Source organism: Camelina sativa, chromosome 11, assembly GCF_000633955.1.
Source record: "Camelina sativa cultivar DH55 chromosome 11, Cs, whole genome shotgun sequence".
Lineage (NCBI taxonomy): Eukaryota > Viridiplantae > Streptophyta > Magnoliopsida > Brassicales > Brassicaceae > Camelina > Camelina sativa.
The window spans coordinates 45,459,398-45,467,445 of NC_025695.1; the positions used below are offsets into that span (position 1 = coordinate 45,459,398).

Sequence of the window (8,048 nt, forward strand, 5' to 3'; positions counted from 1 at the left end):
ACAACAACAACCACAACATACTTCATCCGTGAGTGGCAGTCTCTCCTATCCCTATCTGTATACAGCCAGGAATTTCTTCAATTTGCATATCTCAAATATATAATCATCTTGTGGTTGGGCCACACTTGTTCCAGCTACCAGTCTCTTATCATTATTAATTCTTATTTAATACCAGACTGGTGGGTTACAGGGTCTTGGTCTTAGACCTCTAAGCTCTCCCAATGCAGTTTCCAGTATTGGTTATGACCAGCTTATTCAGCAGTATCAGCAGCATCAAAATCAATCCCAGTTTCCTGTGCAACAGATGTCATCAATCAACCAATTTAGAGATTCTGAGATGAAATCGGGACAGTCAGAGGCAGATCCTTTTTGCTTGCTTGGCTTGTTAGATGTGCTAAACAGGAGCAACCCTGAATTGACCTCACTTGCTCTTGGCATAGACTTGACGACGCTAGGCTTAGATTTGAATTCAACGGGAAATCTCTACAAGACATTTGCGTCCCCTTGGACCAATGAACCGGCAAAGAGCGAGGTCGAGTTCACAGTACCAAATTGTTACTACGCCACACCACCCCCACCGTTAACTGTAAGTTTCCTCTGATCTTGTGAGTAGCACCAACGATGTATTTACTCTCACTTCCTTTCTCGATTTTGTTGACAAATGTGTGACAAATGCCCCGTTTGTTGCAGCGAGCAAGTTTCAAAAGGTTCTCCTATGAGTTATTGTTCTACACATTTTACAGGTCTGTTAATAGGCCAGCATTTAACGTCACATTTGCCAACTCATGAATCATCTCTGTCCAATTAAACTAATTACTTTCCTAATTATTGTTCCAGTATGCCAAAAGATGAAGCACAGCTATTCGCAGCGGATGAACTGTATGTTTTTCCTCTACAATGTTCTTTGATTATTCATTTACTCCGCTCTCTTTGGCTGTTTGAGTTTGATCGACATCTTGCAGTTATGAAAGAGGTTGGTTTTACCACAAGGAACTCAGATTATGGTTCTTCAGAGTTGGGGAACCTTTAGTCAGGGCAGCTACATATGAAAGGGGAACATACGAATACCTCGATCCAAGTTCGTTCAAAACAATCCGAAAGGTAGGCCAAAGATTAGTGCAGGGATATCCTATTTCTTTATTCTTGAATTTGCAATGTTTATAGTGATATTTTTTTTTGGGGATGGTTATTGTAGGAACATTTTGTTGTCAAGTACGAGCTCATGGAAAAGAGACCAAGCTTGCTGCAGCATTGACGACACTTAGGTTTGTTCAATTAGTAGCATCTTTACAGTGTAAAGCTTTTCTCTTTATTTCTGTCTCTTTCTCATGCAAGCTCCATTGATTAGAAAACCAAACCATCTCACATTTTCAATTTTTAACCCCAAGTTTTCCGAAAAGGTAATCGCAGTTACTTTCCTTGTTCATTTCTTCTGGCTCAATCAAATAAGTTGATATTTGGATCACAATAACTGAGAGTAGAATCGAATAAATTTAGATTTCCTTTTTCTAGTATAATATTGTACTTGTTAAGTAAATATGGTGTCTATGTTTGTAAACGTAAACGTGGCTCAGTTCTTGTATAAATGGAGACAGAATCCATTAAACAATTGTTGACAATCTTGGAAATTTGGTATCAACTGTTATTGGAGAAAAAAAGTTAAATAGAATTTTCTTTTGGTATAAAGTTAATGGAACCTGAAAGGAAGAAGTTAATATCCAATTTTGACCTTGTCCTTTGTCCTCTGATTTAGACTTTTTAATTTTGTTATTCCACTTCCAGTTACTGATAAATTTAGCCATAGATGATAATGATTTATAAATATAACAGTTAATTGTTGTGTATATATGAAAATAATGTTGTAAAATACAGTACTTGTTTTTGTTATTTTGGAAGAAAGAAGTATCATAACACAATTTTGCGGTAACCGTTATAATTATTTCTCAATAATTAACGATTTTAAGAGTATAACTTTAACTAATTCAATAAATATTTAATTTATGAAGGAATGGGCCCAAATTAGACATGGGTTTCTATTTTTTAAAGACGCTCTACTTCACTGAGCCCATATCTCTAAGGGCTAAAACCGGCACGTCGTTTAAATGAGAACCAAAGACTGCATGTCGTTCTCGTTTCAACCAACCATCGAAACTTCATGAAATGCCAAGAAAACTCTGGTCTTTTCATAATTATCCAAAGACTCTAGACAACAAACGAAGGTTTTAGAAAAAAGTGCATGTTCTTTTTTTTATTCAAGAAATTTGAAGAACGTTCTCTCTTCATCCACTGATTCCTATAAATATGGATCCCTTACCTGATCTCAGAAATCAGATCAAAGCAGCAAGAAAACCAAGAATCAAAACGTCACTTGAAAAGCAACCAACGACATGTCTCTAATCCCAAGCATTTTCGGAGGACGTAGAACAAACGTCTTCGATCCGTTCTCGCAAGACTTATGGGATCCATTCGAAGGACTCTTCACACCATCTTCTACGTTAGCAAACGCTGCATCCGCTCGGGACGTGGCAGCGTTTACAAACGCTAGAGTGGACTGGAAGGAAACTCCGGAGGCACATGTGTTCAAAGCGGATTTGCCGGGACTGAAGAAGGAAGAGGTGAAGGTTGAGGTTGAAGACAAGAACGTTCTTCAGATCAGCGGAGAGAGGAGCAAGGAGAACGAAGAGAAGAACGACACGTGGCACCGTGTGGAGAGGGCTAGTGGGAAGTTTATGAGGAGGTTTAGGTTGCCGGAGAATGCAAAGATGGAAGAAGTGAAGGCGACAATGGAGAACGGTGTGCTTACGGTTATGGTTCCGAAAGCTCCCGAGAAGAAGCCTCAAGTCAAGTCGATTGATATCTCCGGCTAATTGAACATGAAGATGAAGATTTGGTGTGTCATGTGTGAAATAAAAAAAAAGCGTGTGTGCGCTTAAATTTGTGGTGTTTGGTTTGTTGTTTTGTGAAATTGTCCCTTTTTTTCTGAAAAATCATATGAATGTAACATCTTATTATAATGAATAAACGAGTGTTCCTATAATTAAAATCAGTCCCGAATTATACTTTGGCTTTTCTTCCCCTAATTCCCTCTTCGTTTCAATTTTCAACCATATTATAACGACTATGCTATGGAATATGATTAAAGAGAGAAGATGGGCTGATCATAAAGTAAAAAGAGGTAAGGGACCTATAAATATTCCATGGGCCTAACGTTATCATCATGCTCTATTTCATATGATCTATATGTTTTGAAATAAAGTTAATAGGAAAAGTAGGCGTGATAACCGCAACACAAATTATTCCAAACATGGCACTTGCACATTATGAGGAGATTGAATTATACTTATATAAAGTGAATTGTTTATCGGGAATAGCCTAATTAAAGCATTAATGAGTACCTGTTTATATTCAACGACCCTCCCATAGCCCCATTGGCCATTGTTGTCAACCTCTCTGTTTTTCCTCAGAAAATTTATTGTAATGTCAGCTTCGTATGTATCATTCGTCAAGCAACTTGCATTTGAATTTGTACTTGTATATAATAGCTCTATTCAAATTGTGTGGACTCATACACCAACTTGGAGTTATTTACCACCAAAAATTTACAGACAGCAACAGACTCAAACCCATAGTCACTAATTAAAAATTAAAGACACGACTGAGAGCTACTTACAATTGTCTTTTACGTAAATGTCTCTATATGTGTTAAATTAATCTTCAAGCGTCAGATATAATCATTGTATTATCTTGTTGTTGATATGTCACAAAGTTCCAAAACAAAGAATAGAATGATTTAAGATTAAAACAGGAGAATTCAATAATTTAACATATGTACTCACACGTAACTTCAATAAAAGAGATTCGATACGAATACGATCTTACATCACTGTAACCACACAAATTTTAATGTCTTCGAAAGCTAATAATAAAAAAATAAGCAAAAAAAATATCTCAATGACTACTACGTCCACCACCACGAGATATACCCGTAGTTGACGAACCGGTTCCGGATCCAGACCCAGACCCGGATCCTTTAGTCGAAACACTCCCTGAGCCTCCTCTAGACCCAAAGTAAAGATCCGACAAGTAATTCCCAATATCCTCAGGGGTATATCTGAGAAGAGCCTCGTTAGCACCAACCAAACCGGACCGGTTCAACCGGTGAAACTCGTTACAACCCAGCGTAAGTTTCTGACTAACCGAGATTTTAATCTGGTCCCTAAGTTTCGGGTCGGGTATAACCCAAGAAGTCTGTTTCCGGTACGACGTCTCGAACTCATCGTTAAACCTACCCACCAGTTCCTTAGCCTCCTCCGGCGACATCTCCTCCTTGGGATTCTCCGGTACCAAATCAAGCACTTTCCCCCACGCCAGCTTCTCGAACTTGTCGGCGTACAGCTTCACCTTCGCCTCGTGCTTCACCACCCAATCGTCTCCGAGAAGAAGCTTCAGATTCGACGACCGGACTTTAACGACGACGTATTGGAGATTGTTCGCGAGGAAGAGATAAGCCAGAGCGACGTCCTTGTACGGCTGAGCTTTACCGTCGATTTTACAAAGCGTGAGCAGAATCACCCACGCGATCCGCACTGACACCGGAGAAGAGTACAAATCCGCCGGATGAGCTTCATCTCCGCCGCTGATGTATAAAGAATCCGGCAACGGAACCGCCACCGTCGGCTGCCAGTTTTCGAAAATCGCGGCGATTGACTCGTCGTAGTCGGCGAGGAAAGAGAGGTAGTTCATGACGTAACGAGTCAGAGGATGAACACCGCCGCCGACGACCGTAGTTTTCGAGGTCTCTTTCTGAATCGCGGATTCGAAATCGTTCATCATCGACCTCGCCGCGTCACCGAGTCTAGCCAACGAGTTGATCACCTGAGATCTAACCGGCGCGCCTGACTCGAAGTAAAAGATGGACTCGATCTCAACGAAGAGGTTTGCGAGAGCTTCGTACATATCAAGAAACCTAAACATCTTCTCCGGAGTTAGTTTCTTGATCTTCGCAGCGTACTCTGGGAATGTGAAGAGAATCAAAGCTCCTTCCTGAGTGATCTCAGTGAAGGAAGACTCAACGATCGGACCAGAGGATGAGAAGACGTGATCAGCTAAGATCCTCTCACCGAAGAAGAGAGACCGAACAGCTAACTTGACAGCTTTTAACCAAGTCCTGATCTTGGATTCAAGAACCTCCCATTCCATCTTCTGAATCTGATGGAGAGTGAGCCTCTCCATCCCTAGGTTATACAGAGTCTCATCAACGATCGATCTACGTACTGTTTTGTAAACCCTAACGCATTCTTTAGCGTAGCCGGTTGAGATCATACAATCAGCAATCATCTTGAGATCATCCATTGCGTCAGCATCACCGCCGGAGAATCTATGCTCTTCCTCTGTCGTTTCTTCGTAACTAGTGCTTTCGTCTTCTGAGTCAGAGACACTGACCGTAGTCGAAGTGGTGAATCTTGAAGATTTGCAAGAACGGACGGAGACGCATTCAGGGTCTAGGTACTCGCGGTTTGCTTTCAAGACACGGTAGAACTCTGATTCGAGAAGCTTCATAGCAGATTGCATCAGGTTCTGAGCGTAGATTAGCTTATCGGAGGAAGGGCTAACGGAAACCAAACGGTGCATCGTGCTCTGTAAATGTCTAACGGCTTCAACGAACTCCTCTGCTTCACGACGGCTGTTGGTTGAGAAGAGGAACTCGTCTTCGGATGAGGAGGTGGAAGAAGGAGTAGGAGTAGTCCATTTTGATATGACGGCGTTGATGCTGCTCATACACTCTTGCACAGCTGATTCGGCTAGGGTGAGATGAGCTGTTTGTTTCTCAGGCGGTGGTGATGATCGGAATAAGTGTTTCCCCATTTTTTTTGCTCTGTTTTTTTTTTCCCAAAAAAGTGGTCGCTCTTTTTGTGCTTTGTAACAAAATAAATGAAACTTTCTTTCTGGTTTGTATTTGCTTTTGGTATCAAGTGAAAAAGTTTATAGATAAGATTAGGAAGAGCTAAATATATATATATATATATATAATTAAAGAAACGACGGCTATTTCAATGGGAATAAAAGAGATATACGTATATGTAGAAGGAGAATAGTTGATTAGTCAAACGCGGTGTCAATTAAGACAAGACATTGGGGCAAAGTCAAAAAGAGAAAGGGTTAGTTTAGTCAATTCTGACGAAATAGGAGTATTATTTACATTTATTGCCTTCATCTGCAGCTGTGATTTTTTTTGTTAATAAAGTTACCGTTTCGACAAGGAGTACTACTGTACTAGTATTAATTACTGATATTTAATGTAAAATTTTAGTACTGGTGTCGTTTATTCCAACTTTACACCAACCAAAATGGATGATCAATTCTTTTATAATCTTGTGTATATCCCAAAGCTGTTAAATGTCACGAAATTGCCAAACTCTATTAATCTTTTGTATTTGATTAGCTGAAAGTCCTTGGCTTTGTTTGGGTTTATATGTTAGTACTAAATCTAAGTACGTCATCTATGATTATTGATTAAAAACTATAAACAATTAGTTTGGGAGAGTTGTTGAAACCAGAGAACAAAAAGAGAATCAACATTGTTGAGGGTAGACCCTTCTATATAAAAATTATAAATGATGATCTTAAATTCGAGGAAACTCTCGTGCACAAAATCACAAGGCACAGCAAAAAATTTGTAGTATATGATAATAACATTGATGTTAATTAGTCCGTGTGATACAGTTATGTTTTGTCTGTTTTTTTTCTATGTAAATGTATGGTATTAATGTCATTGATTATAGAATGCAAGCTTTTTTACAACACATAAGCTAGAGTTTAGTTAGCTCTCTAGGTTCAATTGTGAGGAAGGTTCCTTTTCTTTCTGTTTATATAAGTTGAATAATTACGTTATATTACGTCCTGCCGCCACATAAATGATAATCCACAGATTTCTTTTAATAAGATGTTCAAAGATCCTAAATTAGCCATAACAAGACTAACACTATTCATAAACTTTTCTCCATCTCTCTTTTTAATTATGCCTTTAATAGACCAGGCAAAAGAAGACAATACAAAATTTTCCATCTATAAAAACATTTTAAATATACATTAGCACCATATGTTAAATATACACTTAACAATCAAACATATAATTTAAATTAAGAGTCTTTGATTTAATTTTATTTGTTACGATTAGATATGTCCCACAGTCATAGGAAACGTTAAACTACATCTTACATTTCATACAAATGTAATATGGTAAAACTGTAATCTTTCCACTGTAGTTTTAGTTACTGTTCGTTAAAGAAGAATATAATCTATATAAAACCAGATGATTCGTCAGTATTTTTTGAATATATTTTCTTAATCGTTTAGTCAAACGTAAATGGTTTTATATGACAAATATATCATTTTTTTAAATATATCAATTATTTACATGACTCAAAAATCAACATGGGGTTTTTAATAATGTTTTAATTCGGTAGTTTCTGATAAATTAAGAGCAGTTGTCTTAGATCTAAGTGGTTTCATTATGATATAAAATGACAGTAATCGACCGACCATCCTTTTAACTACAAAGCTAATCCAACCGACAATCAAACGAGATGGAAGTTAACAAAACTCAACGTGAGGAAGGTAGCATGAATGATATTCTAAATATGTAATTATGTGTTTGAAGAATATTTTATGTTTGTCTGAAAAAAAAAGAATATTTTATGTTATTATTGTAGTATTGGTTCTGGAAATTAGTTAGCTAACGGAAAAATTACAATAATTGTTTCTTTTTAATTTTGTCGTGGAAAAGTAAAATAATTGCCCTTTAACAAAAAAAAAAGTAAAATAATTATAATAACGGTCCAGTGAAAAAGACAGAGAATCTAACAGATGGATTCACCATAAGTAACACGTGAGTCCGAGAGTGGAAGTTGCCGACTAGGATAAAGCTAAAAGTCACCCATGCAATTCAAAAACATACGTATATGGATGGTCCTCATGGCCCCTAGAGGCTTTGGATTAGACTAGAGCCGGCCGACCCACTTGTTTCCTTTTTAGAGCACTTGGTTTTT

General features: G+C 38.0%; 4 protein-coding genes across 4 annotated transcripts in view; 3 read left to right on the top strand and 1 right to left on the bottom strand.

The window, feature by feature from the left end:
- Positions 1-1,514, top strand: part of LOC104726562 (probable NOT transcription complex subunit VIP2) — a 9,255-nt gene extending 7,741 nt beyond the window's left edge. The window contains exon 15 of the mRNA XM_010445443.2: positions 1,286-1,514. The gene's annotated coding sequence lies outside the window, so the exon portion shown is untranslated. The remainder of the gene's footprint in view (positions 1-1,285) is intronic.
- LOC104726561 (probable NOT transcription complex subunit VIP2) lies at positions 7-1,514 on the top strand. Its single transcript, XM_010445440.2, has 6 exons — positions 7-28; positions 176-586; positions 691-743; positions 838-879; positions 963-1,101; positions 1,196-1,514. The coding sequence occupies exons 2-6, from the start codon at positions 305-307 to the stop codon at positions 1,253-1,255; spliced, it is 576 nt and encodes a 191-aa protein (XP_010443742.1). The 5' UTR covers positions 7-28; positions 176-304; the 3' UTR covers positions 1,256-1,514.
- On the top strand, positions 2,323-3,050 carry LOC104726563 (18.1 kDa class I heat shock protein). Its single transcript, XM_010445445.2, has one exon. The coding sequence runs from the start codon at positions 2,388-2,390 to the stop codon at positions 2,865-2,867; it is 480 nt and encodes a 159-aa protein (XP_010443747.1). The 5' UTR covers positions 2,323-2,387; the 3' UTR covers positions 2,868-3,050.
- On the bottom strand, positions 3,773-6,008 carry LOC104726564 (exocyst complex component EXO70B1-like). Its single transcript, XM_019233280.1, has 2 exons — positions 5,939-6,008; positions 3,773-5,908 (listed from the first exon to the last, which is right to left on the bottom strand). The coding sequence occupies exon 2, from the start codon at positions 5,863-5,865 to the stop codon at positions 3,949-3,951; it is 1,917 nt and encodes a 638-aa protein (XP_019088825.1). The 5' UTR covers positions 5,866-5,908; positions 5,939-6,008; the 3' UTR covers positions 3,773-3,948.

Bases quoted from the DNA above. Each gene is read 5' to 3' on its own strand.
- LOC104726561 (XM_010445440.2), top strand. From the start codon at position 305: ATGTCATCAATCAACCAATTTAGAGATTCTGAGATGAAATCGGGACAG. The intron at 744-837 runs GTCTGTTAATAG...TTATTGTTCCAG, and splicing joins TTGTTCTACACATTTTACAG to TATGCCAAAAGATGAAGCAC. The intron at 880-962 runs GTATGTTTTTCC...GACATCTTGCAG, and splicing joins CTATTCGCAGCGGATGAACT to TTATGAAAGAGGTTGGTTTT.
- LOC104726563 (XM_010445445.2), top strand. From the start codon at position 2,388: ATGTCTCTAATCCCAAGCATTTTCGGAGGACGTAGAACAAACGTCTTC.
- LOC104726564 (XM_019233280.1), bottom strand. From the start codon at position 5,865: ATGGGGAAACACTTATTCCGATCATCACCACCGCCTGAGAAACAAACA.